This window comes from Drosophila arizonae, chromosome 2 (assembly GCF_054131065.1).
Source record: "Drosophila arizonae isolate 15081-1271.41 chromosome 2, UAZ_ARI_1.0, whole genome shotgun sequence".
NCBI lineage: Eukaryota > Metazoa > Arthropoda > Insecta > Diptera > Drosophilidae > Drosophila > Drosophila arizonae.
Genome location: NC_142922.1, coordinates 30661939 through 30678895, shown reverse-complemented (window position 1 = coordinate 30678895; position 16957 = coordinate 30661939). Strand labels below are relative to the sequence as shown.

General features: G+C 32.9%; 5 protein-coding genes across 9 annotated transcripts; 3 read left to right on the top strand and 2 right to left on the bottom strand.

Moving 5' to 3' along the window:
• Nucleotides 1-868: 868 nt before the first annotated feature.
• On the top strand, nucleotides 869-2157 carry PQBP1 (poly-glutamine tract binding protein 1). Its single transcript, XM_018000584.2, has 2 exons — nucleotides 869-1029; nucleotides 1448-2157. Exons 1-2 carry the CDS (start codon nucleotides 966-968, stop codon nucleotides 2062-2064), a joined length of 681 nt encoding a protein of 226 aa, XP_017856073.1. The 5' UTR covers nucleotides 869-965; the 3' UTR covers nucleotides 2065-2157.
• A 144-nt stretch (nucleotides 2158-2301) lies between these two features.
• On the top strand, nucleotides 2302-7314 carry LOC108608939 (trypsin-1). Of its 4 annotated transcripts, none has more exons than XM_089462800.1 (4): nucleotides 2302-4817; nucleotides 5135-5223; nucleotides 6426-6812; nucleotides 6908-7314. In XM_089462800.1, the coding sequence occupies exons 3-4, from the start codon at nucleotides 6497-6499 to the stop codon at nucleotides 7261-7263; spliced, it is 672 nt and encodes a 223-aa protein (XP_089318926.1). In that variant the 5' UTR covers nucleotides 2302-4817; nucleotides 5135-5223; nucleotides 6426-6496; the 3' UTR covers nucleotides 7264-7314. The 4 variants fall into 4 exon arrangements, with proteins under 4 accessions (XP_089318926.1, XP_089318928.1, XP_017856070.1 ...); XM_089462802.1 differs by having other exon boundaries at nucleotides 4733-4761; XM_089462801.1 differs by lacking the exon at nucleotides 2302-4817 and adding an exon at nucleotides 4843-4902.
• A 280-nt stretch (nucleotides 7315-7594) lies between these two features.
• Tim17b (Translocase of the inner mitochondrial membrane 17b) lies at nucleotides 7595-9555 on the bottom strand. 2 transcript variants are annotated; one of them, XM_018000586.2, is made up of 4 exons: nucleotides 9431-9554; nucleotides 9197-9355; nucleotides 8391-8568; nucleotides 7595-7862 (listed from the first exon to the last, which is right to left on the bottom strand). In XM_018000586.2, exons 2-4 carry the CDS (start codon nucleotides 9338-9340, stop codon nucleotides 7666-7668), a joined length of 519 nt encoding a protein of 172 aa, XP_017856075.1. In that variant the 5' UTR covers nucleotides 9341-9355; nucleotides 9431-9554; the 3' UTR covers nucleotides 7595-7665. The 2 variants fall into 2 exon arrangements, with proteins under 2 accessions (XP_017856075.1, XP_089318929.1); XM_089462803.1 differs by lacking the exon at nucleotides 8391-8568 and having other exon boundaries at nucleotides 7638-7862; nucleotides 9431-9555.
• A 584-nt stretch (nucleotides 9556-10139) lies between these two features.
• On the top strand, nucleotides 10140-12470 carry SpdS (Spermidine Synthase). Its single transcript, XM_018000583.2, has 2 exons — nucleotides 10140-10389; nucleotides 11400-12470. Exons 1-2 carry the CDS (start codon nucleotides 10256-10258, stop codon nucleotides 12133-12135), a joined length of 870 nt encoding a protein of 289 aa, XP_017856072.1. The 5' UTR covers nucleotides 10140-10255; the 3' UTR covers nucleotides 12136-12470.
• Nucleotides 12471-13047: 577 nt separating this feature from the next.
• eIF4B (eukaryotic translation initiation factor 4B) lies at nucleotides 13048-16674 on the bottom strand. Its single transcript, XM_018000724.2, has 5 exons — nucleotides 16515-16674; nucleotides 14993-16138; nucleotides 14858-14921; nucleotides 13599-13716; nucleotides 13048-13226 (listed from the first exon to the last, which is right to left on the bottom strand). The coding sequence occupies exons 1-5, from the start codon at nucleotides 16525-16527 to the stop codon at nucleotides 13173-13175; spliced, it is 1395 nt and encodes a 464-aa protein (XP_017856213.1). The 5' UTR covers nucleotides 16528-16674; the 3' UTR covers nucleotides 13048-13172.
• Nucleotides 16675-16957: the final 283 nt, after the last annotated feature.

Genomic DNA, 16957 nt, shown 5'->3' with positions numbered 1-16957 from the left:
TGACATGTGTGTAGAAGATTACTGTGATATTTTCGTATCACAACGTACTGGAGGAGATCAAGAAAAGCCTTCTGCCGAATTATTCCAATTATTATACTAGTAAACACATTTTTCTTATTAGCTGATAATCAATTCACGGAATTGAAATCAAGGAACATCCATAATACTAATTCAGAAGCAACTTAATGCCTGAAAATGTATAAGCCCGTGTGTTTACTTTCTTAGTGAACGTGTTTTGCATGACTTGGCTAACTAACAAATCAATTGGATGAAAGAATAAATCAACAAAATGCTTAGTCATTGCCTAATGACTTTCCTGTTTGTTCCAGTTATAGATCAGTAGTTTATGTTGGTAATGGTGTAATCCACACCGTTTTACAGGAATTCAAATAATTTTTATTTTAGCGCGCCTTCTCTCGATATGTGTTTTTATATATCGACTACTATTCTATATCGATAGTTGTACGGAGCTAATAAAGTTTCTTGTAAATGGTCAAGATAGCTAATTTAAAAGAATTAACATTTTATTTAAAATAATTATTTGCTATATAATTCGAAAAATATCGCATTGTTTATTTTAAGCCACATTTCCTATACTTAAATTTTATCTATTATTTAAAATCAATATTAAATTTTTGTAAATGAAATAATCTGGAGTAGGACCCACAGGATTTTTGCGTTTTTATTTTTAATTTCTCCAATTAATTTCTCTCGAATTATATACATATATTTATGCGCTACAACACTATGGTTAACTAACCAACTGGTTAGTTATGGTTAATCAAACGAAAAATTCCAGAGAAATAAAATGTACATATGATTCTAAACGCTACTAGTGAAAACATTGTATTAATATCGATATTTTGCAAAGCATTACATATTCGCCGGTATCATCACTAAAACATAATAATACAACTATCATATTCATATGTTTACGTTTTTAGTAAATGTGAAATACTTTCAAAATGAGTTTACCGCCTATGTTGTTACAGCGACTTAAGTCGCGAGGATTGGTTAATGCAAAAAACGGTAAGTTGAATATTATGTTTACTGTCAGAATTCCACAGGCATTGCAGATTGGGAATGTTTTTGTTCAACGCATGGAATCGGCTGCAATGTTGCCGCTGTCATGGTAGCAACGATGAGGCAGGTCGGCCAAGCCATGTCCGTCTGTCCCTACGTATGCGAACAAGCAATTATCATCGTACACTAGGACGAACCCATTATTTTATTCGATAATGGATTTTATTTCTTTATTTTTCACAATCTTTCCGTCAATTGACTAAGAGTCCACAATCTTACACATAAACAAAAAATATATATTAGTCTTCTTGGGGAAAAAATAAATTTACCTTAATGAAAATAAATTTGAAGCTCTACTAAGATCTAAACTGTTTATGATAATATATTAGATATATCTTATACTGAATTACCTCATTATTTTCAGAACAAAAACAAATACCCGAGGCAATAGAAGAAATTATCGCAGAAAATTATGACGAGGATGACAAGAACCCTCCATCGGACTATAACGAACTCAAGACACCTCCTTCTAAATTCACGTCAGCTAATGAAAATCTATGGCCAGAAAGAATAAAAGAACGCATAGGAGTCACAGAGTCATACCATGGATTTAAATATTGCCCCAACACCTACAACATATGGCACACCTGCACCTTATACTGTGTTAACAAATGGGCGAACGTGAGGCCGAAGCCAAAGGAAGGGTATCTTCGTCGCTATAAGAGATTACTTCGAAAATATCCACTTCCTGCAGATTGGACAGAGATCTTTGACAGTGGCTGTGGCTTTTATTATTTTTACAACTCCACGACTCGAAAAGTATCTTGGTTGCCGCCAACGCATCCGAATGCTCGTGTTACGAACAGTGCAGCCATGTTTAGAAAACAATTAGCTAATTCCAATGACGAATTTAATTTCGACACAAAAGATTTGACTAATAACGACGCTGAAATCGGTACTCAATCTGCATCGTTTTGCCCAACAAAAAAGCAAAAAAAGCGCGATCTAGAAAGAACCCTCTTACGAAAGCATAGGACCTGAAATACTTGCCTATGCCTAAATAAACAAATAATTGAACAACTTTTCCTAAGATAAATTTAAAAAATAAATTATTAAACATGTCAATAAAGCAGATTGTTGGTGTTGTTAATGTAATAGAAAATATAACCATTATCAATTTTGAATTTAAGATATAGGTTAACTAGTCTTCGAATGAAAAATCAATATTTGTGATTAGACATGCAAATTTGCAGGCCTTTTAATTTAGGGTCTATCTGTAGGAAGCTTTAAAGCAATTTTCTTTAAAATACGGTATGCAGCTCTTAAATTTACTCCGCCCGCTAAGCGAATTACAAAGAGAAATGACCAGCAATATTTTAGTACATACGTAAGATAATGACTTTTACTATTCGGCGTGCCCAAGAGGTATATAATTTTCTCAGTCCCAAAAAAATTAACACGCCTTAGTTGAAGTCGAGGATCCGCTTTTTGATTGATTTCCAATTCCGACCCGATGAAATGGAAATTACTAAGCTTAGCCTTTAATCTGCTTCCAAGACCTAAGCTCAGTCCTCTTTTAACTAGCTTTCCTAAGACGTTTTTTATAATAATGTACAAGTATATAACTTATAATTTGTATAATATTTTGTTAAATTTATATAACAGGCAGAAGTAAGCGTTGAAGACCCCATAAAGTATAAACAATATATTGTTAATTAGTGTGACGATCTGTGTCGTTTTAGCCGTCAGTCCGTAGCAACTTCATCTCACATCTACAAGAGTTAAGTGTTAAGTCCGTATATGTATACCACGCGCAGATCAAGTTTATTTCTAAAATTCGATAGCCACACCTATTTTTTGTTACCGATTAATGTCCTTATGGAACATCAGTTATAAAATTATATCTCCTATATCTTTGGGTGTATTTTATGGAATTTCCTCCAAGTTTGTATACCCTGAACAAATTGAAAATGGGAAATCAGAGTATAATGGTTTTGTTAAAATGTATGTGACAGGCAGGAGGATCGATGGCCAACCCCATAACGAACTGAGTCGATGTCTGTCTCCCTCTGTTCGTATGTGTGAACGCGTCGTCCTCAGAAGATATAAGAAATTGAGACTTTTTTAAATGCCTGTATATATAGCGCAGATAATATTTCAAAAATCGTTAACTTGTCCCGTTATTTTTTTATCGATTAAAAACCATATCGAAAATCAGCTATCAAATTATTTCTCCTACATTTTTAAACTAGAGTTTCAAAATTTCAAATGTAGACATATTTATTTTATAGAGTTTCGATTTTTCTTTTTATTTACCCCCACCATTATATCCATCCTCCATCGTATTTCAAACACTAGAGACTTGTGTTTTGGCAAATACAGGCATTTTATGCAGATCACGAAGATATTCCATTGACAAGAAAAGTTATTAACAAATTAAGTTCCTGTAGTAAGCCCCCACAGCAGCCCATGCGTGTTTCTTATGTAAGCAGAGAGACGCGAAGAATTATTGAAATATCAGTTCCTCTAAAGGGTTCAGGGAATCTCGTAATCGAACCATCTCGACTAGAGCTTTCATACTTGTTTTCTAAGTGTTTCATCTTCCAAATATTTGTTCTAAGTATTTCATCAAAGTGTTTCCATTAAGTATTTCCTTTAACAAGGTCCTTTATATAGGTCAACTTTCACTCAAAGCCTAAGGTGCGCTCAAATATTGAGCCTGGCGCCAGGTAGGGGCCGTTGCTGTCGAGCATTAAGTGACCAATGGGAACACTCTCTGCTGCTGAAATCATTCTAGCCTCGGTTTACTCAAATACTGCTTACTTAGATGCTCTTCTGTAGTTATTTTTCGTCCCTTGCTTATTTTACGCAGACAGACAGAGAGACACATTGTGGAATAGATAGGGAGGCCTACACGGATACAGCACGCATAGTCTGATGATAGACACGCGATTGTCTTGCGATCGATAAATGTGTTGGTCGATTGTGAACTAACCAAAGCTGCTTGAAGATAAGATCGAGTAGGTGACGCCGTTCTAGCTGGTGCTTTTGTTATTCTCGATAAAGGGTAGATTGACAAGTGATTTTTACACTTTTCAATGTAGTTAGTTATTGAATTCTTCACAAGCTTATCATTGAGCGTCCTCTAGTCCTTTCGTTAGTTTATACACGTAGTCTCATTTGTCATAGTTTTCTGCAAGTGTGTGTCGTAATTCCAAATTTGGCTTAGATTTTGTAGCATCAGCAGTCTGTGTAACTCTCTTAAACTAGTCACTTTCCCTGAGACCAGTCAATAAGTTTTGACCTCATATTGGATATGCTTAAAGTTATCGATAACTTTACTCGCACCGATCAAGGTCAATTGGACGTTTCCATTTTTTTTGTAACAAACTACGCTTAAAAAGCAAAAGCAAGCTATCGGATTTGGTCGATAGTACTGAACTGGTATGAGCTATCGAAAGAAAGACAAGCTCAGAATACCTATGGTATAAAAATATGATAAATTTGTTTAAAATTTGAAGTCGAACTTTTGTGGCTTATAAAATCAAAATATATATTCTTACTATTGGGTCTATATCATGGATAGATTAAAATCATATTTTAAGCCGATTATTACATTAGAATGTTGGTCATTAAAATTATGGAATACCCTAAATAATAAATATATTCGGAAAAATGATAGCAAATTATTATTATCATTATTATTACGGCTATTAATATTTTGAAATATTTATTTAGGTAAAGTTACGATGAAACTAAATTATATTTTAAAACAAGCACTAAGATCCCTGGTTGTAAGTATTATTTTAGGCAGTTTGTACTCTACATTCCCATATTAGGCGAGTTGACGGCGAGCGACAATATTTACATTTGTAAATTGTAACTAAATATAATAATAATCAGAATTAAAGTCTAAGAAATAATCCTAATGTACAGTTAGGAAATATGTTTACTCGATTATAAAAATGAATATATTATGTTGCATAGTGATATTAATGGTGACTTTTGACAAAAGTGTCACATGTTTCGAGCAGTTAGCGAGACATAATATATCTTTAAATAACACACAGAGAACCAGTAAATTTCTCTTTGATACTATCTTTCGCATTAGCTCCGGGGTCTCGAGCGCTTTTGGTCTGGCGGACACAGAAGACGATGGGGAATATAGTGAGAACAATAGTCTATCAACCTGTGACTGTGGTAAGATATTCATAATCAACTTATTTGTTTCTTGTTCCCATCAATGTACCGTATAGATATGTAAATATGTACACATGTATGTATATGTATATAGCTATGGGAAAAGTGAGCGTGTGCCAATTATTTTTGGCAATATTTTCGATAATTAACTATGGATATTGGGTGTTAATAGCTGGGCACTACGGACTAGAGCTTTCTAACAGATTTCTTAATTTTCATCGAATACAATAGGTCTGTGCTTGAAAGTAATATTTAATCAGACTTATCATCAGCTAAACTTACTGTTATCTTACACTAAGTAACATTTATTATTTCTTCTAAATATATTCTTCTAAAATATATCTATTATTTCTCAGTGAACATGATAATGCATTTAATTATTGTTTACGTTGGATAAAATTACGCCAAGAATTAGTTCTACCTTTATGTCATGAAATTCTAATCTATAAGCTCGATGCGATTTTATAAATATATATAGGACATCCAGTTGTATATATCCCTTTGGCCTCTATCTGTCCAATATTGGAAAATAAAATCCAATATTTTAGCATTATGAAAGTCTCGATAAGCCTAGACTGTAGGCTAAACCTTCTTCGGAAGGCTTCTATTAGAAATAAATGTATTCAAGTCAGTTAGTATCGCCGTAATATATTATAGCATGTTATTATTAGTATATTAGAGCATATTATAATATATAATTTATATCTATTTGTATTGTATATATATATATTTTAAGTGCCTGGCTTGTATGCCGGTAGTACGGAAATACCGTTCGACTCTTTTCACCTCTTACAAGACCTGTTTTAAGCAATAGGCTTGGGCCTCAATCTAAAATTGGACAGAAAGCGCGTGTATATGCATGTGTATGTGTCTCTTTTATTATTGGAGAGATTTATTTCGGGTAAAGTGTTACAATCTGTAGTACTTAAAACACTGGTGTGATTACTGTGACGGCAAGTTGCAACAGAAACGAGACTTATTCAAGTAGAGTTATAATAAAAGTTGAATACTAATTAATTCAAGTTAGTGAGGAAGTTAGTAGAATAATAAAAATGTATGATTAAGAGTTTAAACGTTTAATATACATGTCTTAAAATATGTTTCTATGAACAAAATTATGGGATTTGAGATGATTCATGGTATTTAGTAACACTTCAACTTCCTCAATCATAGCTTTCCCTCTAATTAAAAATTCTTTATAGATTGCGGATTCTCGAATGAAGAAAATAGAATCGTCGGTGGAAAGCCAACGGGCATAAACCAATACCCATGGATGGCGCGCATTATTTACGATGGGAAATTCCACTGCGGAGGATCCTTGCTAACTAAAGATTACGTTATCTCAGCGGCTCATTGTATAAAAAAGTTGAGACGATCCAAAATTCGAATAATATTTGGTGATCACGACCAACATATAACTTCGGAGTCTCAGGCAATCCAAAGAGCCGTTACAGCTGTCATAAAGCACAAAAACTTTGACCCAGATACCTATAACAACGATATTGCATTGCTTAGACTACGGAAACCGATATTATTTTCAAAAATTATCAAGCCAGTTTGTCTACCCCGATATAACTATGACCCCGCAGGTAATTATCTGCCATCTTTCTAGAGAAGAGCTATATTTTTATTTTTCCTTAATTCAATAATCTTTAAAAATATACATTGATCAAATTTTTTCTAGGTCGCATAGGAACTGTCGTTGGCTGGGGTCGTACTGCTGAAGGAGGAGAGCTGCCCTCGATTGTTAATCAAGTTAAAGTTCCAATAATGTCGCTTGCGGAATGCCGAAGTCAAAAATATAAGAGCACACGAATAACGTCAACGATGTTGTGTGCGGGAAGGCCTCAGATGGACTCATGTCAAGGCGATAGTGGAGGACCGCTATTATTATCCAATGGGGTTAAATATTTTATAGTGGGTATTGTATCGTGGGGTGTTGGCTGTGGACGCGAAGGATACCCTGGGGTCTATACTCGTATAAGTAAATTTATTCCTTGGATAAAGGCGAATTTAGAAAATACTTGCTTGTGTTCATAGTAAAATGTTTAATTATTTATTATTAAATGTTTAACAAATTATTTATTGAAACTATAGTGTTGATTAATGGGTATACCTAGGAATGACAACTCTCAGAGGCAAGACACCTCGATGAGCTTTGGTGATGCTAACTTTAAGGATAAAGGAATTCACATATTCTTCGACCGACATAGAGTTACGTATATAATTTCATACATACGTACGTACTGACAACTAGAGATAAGCACAATTGTTAGGCAAGAATATGATATTCTTTATGAGGTCATTCTACCCTCTTGTTTGTCATAAAAATGTAATGTAAATAGCTAAACCTATTCAGGGTATAGCAAAATTATTTGAAATCTTATTTAGGTTTTATTGTGCATACAAATTAATTTATTCTTAAATAAGGAAGAACATCATTTATTGATATTGTTTATTGTTCGATGTACCAAACCCGAAATTATTTACAGAATCGCCCAAAACAGCTGGGTCTTCGGTTGGCGGGGATGGATTTTTAAATTGTTCAGCCGATATTCTTGTAAATAATATGCCAACACCTTCGATGAGAGCTAACAACACTCCCCCTATGATTGCACTTCCAGCCATTGCGGGAATACCTGGAAATAGAATTAAAACGGAGATTCTATTAAAAAATTGCTCAATTGTCTTAAGGATAAATCAACCAATTTCGAGGGCATTTTAGTAATGTTTAGTTTAAAAGCTTCGAATTATTGTAGAATGAATCAAGTGAATTTAAAACTGTAAGCACACAAATTCCAGCAACAAAAAACGGATTACCGGGTGACCGGTCTTTTTTGAATCGAAAAATTCGTTCAATACTATATACATATAAAATAATTTACCAACTGCGTCACTCAATATTTGGTTTACAACGTGATATTAATCATATTTTCAATTTTAATTTCTGTAGTCTATGTAAGCCAATAAATTTGTTGGGAAATGAATTCTTCAATCAGAGGTCATTTGACAGTATTGTGGGTAAAATTATTGTCGCATTGGTTCTGCAAATTGAAGTCTGACACGAATGAGTTAATTGGAGTCGGCTCTAATTTGTTTTGTTGGATATTACTAATAATGTAACAGCACTGTTGTCCTCAATGCGATTAGATTTAAAAATAGATTACCGTTTCGCGCCGCCAAAATGCCTCCCGTTGCAGCCCCACTTATAATTGAATTCCATGGATCTTCCTTTTTTCGAAAATGAACCAATGTGCAATCGATTGTACTGAACATTCCTCCCCAAACAGCAAAATTTCCAGCTATTACGGGTGAGCGCAATTTTATTGCAGCTATACTTCCGATCTAAAAATAAGGTCGAATTTTTGATTAGAATTACAAAAAAATTAAATAATAAACAATAATGCACAGAAACTTAAATGTGAATGAGTCTTTACTGACTATATCTATTATCGAAAAGTTTTATGGCTCAATCACACTACACAATACATATACAATATACATAAACATGTATATGTATATACTCCTATAGATATATACAAATGTATGATCTATATTCTTATAGGATAGGGAGCTAGTAAGTGTATAGAAACAGAAACAAAAAACTAAATTAAAACGGGATTAAACAAATAGGAACGCAAGCTAATTGCTAACAGATGAAATAAATTTAGTGATCTTAATTTCGAGAAATATACAAATTATAAGGAATTATTAGTAGGGAAAGTCTTCAATTGATCAATATGTCCTAATATATTACTTAAGCCTTGAACCATAAAATAAATCTCTGGAAATGATAGTAAAATACCACGCCAAACTGAACTTTAAAAAGGCAGAATAATCCCAAATTTTCTGTCTAAAAGAAGCCGTAAATTTATAACTCATACGTTTACCTAACAGTGTTTAGACTAAGTATATGTATCCACTAATGTAGTGGTTGCTAATATATATAGTATATATTTAAGAACATGCATACCATTCGTCTGTTTATTCCAGATGGAGCGTTTCTAAAACCTTTAATTGCTTGGAAAACACCACCTCCTATGCAGCCCATGGCAAACGCACCACCACAATCGTCCACAATCCGATATGGACATGGTTCACGTGCATATTCCTCCATAATTATATTAGTGGCCTACAAATGCACAAAAACAATTTATATATAAGCAAATAAGAATATTTCAAACTGTGCACATGTTATTTAACACACCGCAACAACACCAAGTTCATATAACAATTGGCTAGAGATGTTCGATATCTATGTACATCACTATATCGATATATTGCATATATTTAAAAAATATCGAATTAGTAAGAATTGTCCGATGCTATCGAGTTTTAGGTCCATTTACACTAACTACATTTGCTTAGAACACTAACCAGAGAATGTAGAGAAAGTATTAGCACTAACCAGAGAACACATAGACTAGACATGTAGAACAAACTTTTTCAACACCGAAAAAATGCGCTGAAGAGACCGGACAACTTCGGCTCGACAAAATCAGTGTGCTGCGCATTACCAAATGAAGCACGGCTATGCGCTCTTTTTCCTTTACTCTGTGGTATTTTTTTTTTTAATCTGAAGCAAACAAAATACATCCATGTCTAAAAGTGCAGGGCGTACTCATCCAACTAATTTTGGATGAAATGACAGTGCTTTGTTTTTTATCATATAGCATATTAGTTGACTCGAGGCTCTATTGTCTATAATTAACAAATTGACTTCAAATAGAATATGTTAAGATATAACAAAAAAAAATATATATTCTTATAAATGAATTTTGACTTTACTTACATTTTAAGCAAATCAATATACCCTTTTTGTTCACTATGGGCTAAGGGTATAGAAAAGCTGCATTAATTGCTAGTATTATCAATAATTGTTCTATTTAGTATTTTTAAAATACGGTAACTTTGCCACAAGCCACGTGTTGCATTGATTTACATCGAACTCAGTTTGAACACAGTTTTGTGTGGACGCAGATTGATATTAATCTAAATTAGTACTAACGTTGTTCCTTTGCAAAATTCATAAATGGATTTAATTTCAAAAGGCTGGTTCAGTGAAGTCCAAGACGACTTATGGCCTGGACAATCATTTTCTTTAAAAGTTAAAGAAGTTCTTCATAAAGAGAAATCGGAATTTCAAGATATTCAAGTGGTTGAGACGTGAGTAAAATGTTGTTATTAGGATTTGATCATTAACCAGATTTGATATACCTATCAGAAGTTAAAAGTATTCAATATTTAATATAGTTTCATTCAAGACAACTTCTAATTCATGTAAATGTTTACTGTATCCATAGTAGACTAATATAAATATTACCGCTTATTATTAGTTGAGCTGGGGTTACATTCAAAGGAAATTTTGTTACGTCATAAATATCCCAAACATGCGTACATATATAAAAATATGTCGTTATTTAAATAGTTAATAAAATATAAAAACTTAAGTTCTGCTTAGAGTTTATTTGTAATCATTTATATAAGAAAATGTGAAAAGAAGATTCTGATCTCTGACATTGCTTGAAATTAAGATTTTTGAGACACTAAATTATAGATATTATAATATACAGATATACATATATCAAACTAAAGCTTTACAATTTTTTTGTTTTTATATTAGCGTATTTCAAACCAAAATCATTTAAATAGTATGCTTCGTCAACGACCACGAGTGACAGCGGAATCTTTCATATACATACATATGTATTGTAAATATATACATATGTACGTAATCAACATCTAAAGACACGTCTTAGCAACAAAACTTCCATAGCTTGTTATCTCTTGATTTAAAATCCATTGAACCATTTTAGTTGACCCACCGATGTTAATCATCGTCTTGCTCAATAATAATTTTTGTTCTTTCAAAGGAATAAATAAAAATATGAAGAATATATTTTATATAATATATTATTTATTGTCATGTGTTTGTAGTTTACAGTATATTTTATTTATTTTATTTTATTATGTGGTATTATGAGTACAGGACCCTATTCCTTTCCTTATAATTATTATATACTGAAAATATATTTGTAAGAGAAGTAATATAAACACGGGAGGAAAAACTTATATATAAAAAAAACGTTAATATATATATTAATTATATTTAAATTTAATTTTTGTAGTTCAAGAAGTTCAAAAAAACATACAAATTGAAATTTTTGTATTCACAGTGAAACATATGGAAGATGCCTGATACTGGATGGAATCATTCAGTGCACTACCAGAGACGAGTTCTCCTACCAGGAAATGATATCCTTCTTGCCACTTTGCTGTCATCCAAACCCTCAAAAGGTTTTGATTGTTGGTGGCGGTGATGGGGGCGTAGCACGCGAAGTGGTAAAACATCCACTAGTTAAGGAGGTCCACCAAGTAGAAATTGACGATCGTGTTGTCCAAGTTTCTAAGAAGTACTTGCCCTCTATGGCGTGTGGATTTGACAGCGAGAAGCTAGTTTTAACTATTGGCGATGGATTTGAGTATATGAAAAATCATAAAAATGAATTTGATGTAATCATAACTGACAGCTCGGATCCAGTTGGACCTGCCGTAAGCTTGTTCCATGAAAGCTATTTCGAATTGTTGAAGCAAGCCCTGAAAGAAGGCGGCGTTGTATGCTCTCAAGCGGGCAGCTTCTGGCTAGACTTCGACTATGTCAAGAAAACAATGAAGGGCTGTTCTCTGCACTTTCCAAAAGTGGGCTATGCCGTCACATCAGTTCCATCTTATCCATGTGGCCATATTGGCTTTATTATAGGCTCACTGGATGCAAACCGAAAGCTCGAAAAACCAGCAAAGAAATTTGAAAAATCTGAAATAGACGCTCTCAATTTGAAGTACTATTCAAGTGATATCCATGAGGCTGCCTTTACATTGCCTCGATGGGTTGAGAAACACTTTTACGAGTGAATTTTGAATGAATATGTATGTGGCATAAACCAATTTTGATGAATTGATGACATTCCAACAAATATAAATTTAAATACCAATAATTTGGCTCGATTATGATTAACACCACTTATTCGGATCTTTTATAATAAAGAAATGTAATGCCGCAATTGTGATAAAAGACGAAGAATATAGCTTCCAAAATACCACGATATTTATCGTGCCCTTCTCTGAATTTACAAAGTTACAAATTGTTAACAAAATTGTTTTTATTACACTAAAATAAAGAAACTTGATAATTCATGTACAAATTTTATAAATAACGTTAATAAAAATTACCACTTGGACTCCTCAGACTTAATCATCGCTATCACTAAGTAATATTAAGAAAAGAGTCATGCTCTGTATGACTACAAATCATTAAAATTTACTGCATTGTATGTGAGAGAAGTGAGAGTGTTTTTTACTACTGTGAGAGCTTTTTAGAGCATTCCTATCATGCTCTCCTTGCATATTGCAATATGATCACTTTAGTTATGGAGCTCGAGACGATCGGTCGTATTACTTGTTTGGTGGCTGGCCAGGAGAAGACATCAAGTAACATCTCTTGGTGGACAATGGTTTTCTTCAACAATGATCCTGAATGTAATGGGTTTTTCTTTTCACTATTTCACTATTTCATGGTTTTGTTGTACTTCTAACATAGCAACTGCTGTTATAGACAATCCAATGATAAGAGATGCCGAAAAAGTCTTTCAACTGTGATTTCCCAATCAACAAAGAAAAATGTATTGTTAAAAGCTTAGATTATGATTTCAGCAAGGGCTAGGAGAACAGAAGCACTATCTATATTACCAAAATCCATTCATCTAAGCAAATGCCAACTTTCGATGGATGATGTCCCAAAGTACTAGAAAGTGAATACATACAAAATTGTTGAAATTTTGATTTTATTTAATTGTTGATTTGTTTCAAAATGTGATTTTATTTTTAACTTGTAAAATGTGTTCGTTAATTTTTTTTATTTTAATCGTTTATTACAAATATAGAAATAGTTTTTATTCGGATGATTCATCGTCAAGTCCAGAATATTTGTTGGAAGACTGCAAAATCTGAAAGTGCATTAAAAATAACAATATTATCATATTTAATATCACGTAGTGCATAACATGGTTAATTCTATATATAGAGGACTGAAATATTTATAGAAGCTGTCATCTATAAGGAACTAATACAAAGAGAATTATCTGATTTATTACTTATTTAGTTGCATATTGATAATAACAATAATTAACATGGATTCATATATTTTAGGCAAATTAACATCTCATATATGAGTGTGCTTTATAAAGTATAGTAGTAAATAAAAATATATGATATTACCTAAAATTTAAGTAAATTCTTCAAGGTGGTCTAAGTTTCTCGATAAAAATGATATTTTTGAATCTATCTTAAAAAAAATTTGGTATGATATTAATACTTACAGGTTCACCCTGCTGTGGTGTATTCCTGGCCTGAACACGAGGTTCCCGCTTATTTTTGTTTTCCTCCTTGATTCTTCCTTCGTGGTTCTGATTATTTTTTGCTTTCGTATTCTCCGATCTTAAAATATAAATCAATCATATTTCAAAATTAGTGGTGATTATTTATAATTAACAAAATCAGCTATACTAAGTATAGATCTTAACCACTTTTATTTACAATAATAGAAGTCTTTTTAATAGCTTATTACTTTCGAAGTCCAATTTAAAAACAATTATTTAAAAGTCTAGTTACATTACATTACCATTTGGTTAAACTAACAAAAACCAAATCAAAATTAAAACACAGTAATTTAATTATTATGCGTTTCAATAAGCTCTTTTAAATGGCGATTCTAAATTTTATTTCAGATTTGGTTTATAAAATTTCAGCAACCATAACGATGTCAAAATATATCTCCTTTCTTCTATATACTCTGTCACATATGTTTTAAAATTTCTCAAAAATATTGCTCAAATTAATGAAAAAGTTATTCTAGGCTGTTTAGAGAATAGTATTTTAATTTTGACTAATATCTGATGGCTTGCCGCTCGGGAGTGCCGAATGAAAATATACCTTGAACTGCACTTTACGTTTCACATTTAATAATATCCAAGTAATGTTAGACAAAGCAAAGTCTACATATAGATTTTAACGATATAATGGAAAATTAATGGACTTTATAGTATATATGTATAGTTAATATATTTATTATATCATCAAATGTTCTTTTTTTTTATTATAAATATTAATAATTTGAAGATTGTGAAGGTTGTGTAATTTATCAGGTTTGACTGGTTACAGAACAAAAAAAATCAATAGTGCTCTAGACGGGTGAGGTCCACTAAGAGAATGGGGTGGTATTCAATATAAATAATATTCGTCTATGAATAATGATTATGGGCACATCTATTACAAAGAAACCGGGATCAAAAGCGAGCACACCTGTGTAAAGTATTGTATATAGATATTATAGCATTTATAGCTGCCTAATTGCACATTTATACGAAGTTTTAAAAATCAGTTTTGCACAAGAAAGACAAGTTGTAAGAATACAAGAATTATGAATTTGCTCGTTTACCCAATATTAAATGCGATTGTATTTATGTATATACATATATGTGTAACTGTTAGTTAACTTTATCAAAGGGTAAAGTAGAACAAACTTACTTGCTTATATTATGTAATTTTAAGCTTAATTTATAAATGTACAATATTTTACCTATCGTTACGGTCCCGCTGTTTGTTGAATTTGTTGTAATCTTGATCGTCGCGTCGTCGTTCACCTTAAGAGTAAACGATTATTTAGGATTTATAATCAAGGATTTACAGACAGATTTGTTTACTGACAACTAACCTTGACTAACTTTGGTATCATCACTAACTTCCTGGGTACGGCGCCAGCTTATAGTTCCAGCATTAGCATTTTCACTATCATTCTTGTCGAGTTGGACTTCCGACAACTTTTCACTGATAGCCTCTTCGTCATGGCGCACCTTCTCTTGTCGTCGAGCTTCTGCTAAACGCTCTTCAATTTCCAATTCTCTTGTAGCGGTATCCACCGGCTTGGCCGAACCAAACACATTCACCGAAGGTGTTCCACTTGGTTTGTTATTGACTTTTGTATCAATTTCGTTGACTGCCTCATCATCTGGTTTAGTTACTATCTCCGGCATCGGTAGTGTTCGAGGTTTTAAATTTAGTTTTGGCCTTTCCTCAGAACTGGCAGTATCCTCTCGTACATTGATATCACTCCTAGGGCGATATTTATCGGATGGTTGATCACGGTCCCTTCGCGGAGGCGAAAAATCTGTGGACGGCTGCCGGGTGTTTGTACGCCATGAACCAGGAGTATTGTTTTCTTCTCTTTCTGTAATTGGTTTCCGATCACGATTAAAGCTGCGATCGTAATTTCCAGAGTAACCCCCAAAGCTGCTTCCATTATTTTGACTATCCCGTCTCCAATTTCCAGAATCGCGATTTTCACTTGAATTTCCAAATCCTTCAAAGCGACGATTGCCTTTCTGGCGATTTTGTTGATCGTTTTCATTAGACAATTCAATTCGAATGCGGCGACCTTTGATTGAGGGATCCGGCAAACTTAGCACATTTATTAAGTCCTCCCTACTTTCCAACTCAACATAGCCAAATCCTCTAGACCGACCAGTTTCACCGTCTTCTCGTGGCAGCCTTAATGAAACGAGATTAATGTTCCCAAAGAAATCGTATATGTCGTCCTCACTGGCATCAAATGGTAAATTATTAATATAAGCTATAAAGGGTGGCTTATGGGGGATAGAGTCATCATCAAATATTCTATTTGCTCTAGGTGCGGTTGGTAGCTGATAAACTAAAGGTAACGTATGACTTCCATCATCACTTTCATCACCATCTAAATTTCGAACTTTCTTTGAAACTTGTGTTGTTCCTACGGGTGCATCACCATTTGAAAGAAACGATTGCAACGAAATAACAGTTCCTTTATTCTTTTTCCCTTTCTTGCCTGAAAATAAAGAAATTAATATACATATTTATAAATTATATATGTTCTTTAAGATTTTCATTAACTTAATATTATATACACTGCACTTCTGAGAAATTAATACAATAATTCTTCTTTCATAAAGATACGCGAGTAAATATGTTCCACATACATAACTACGATGAATAGCACTAGTAGATATGTACCGTACGTACATATGTATGTATGGAACCAACATACACGCATTCATGTGAAGTGCACATTACGTGTCAAACGAGAAGCCACGAGGGGAGAAATTTCCATTGAATATGGTTCTTTGTTTTAGCGCACATTTATTAAAATATATTGATTATATCAAATGATTATCAAATAAATTAAATATAAATTTAAATCAAACCTGCAGAAGCCATCTTGATGAAAAATCCAAACAAATTTAAATTTTGAAGAGAAGTTATGTGTAGCTATCTACAGACACATATCAATGTTTTGTATAGTTATCGATTTCAAAAATCGTCTCTCACATGGCAATGAAATGAGATCTGAACTGTTTCCACTGCATGCATTTGTCGTCGATGCGGTAATTCATTGACACAACAACCAAATTAGATATATGTTTGAGATATGTTAATTTGTATAAAATAAAATGATAATGAAATCTATTATATTCAATATTAATGTATATTTTAACATGGTTAATACACTTAAAGTATGTGTCGGCAATGTATTGAAGAACACACACAACTTTACTACTGACATCGAAACACAAAAGTGTTTGTCGAAACTTGTTTATAAAACTATATAATTAAAAATTTGCGCGTTTCTGTAGGTATGCAAAATATT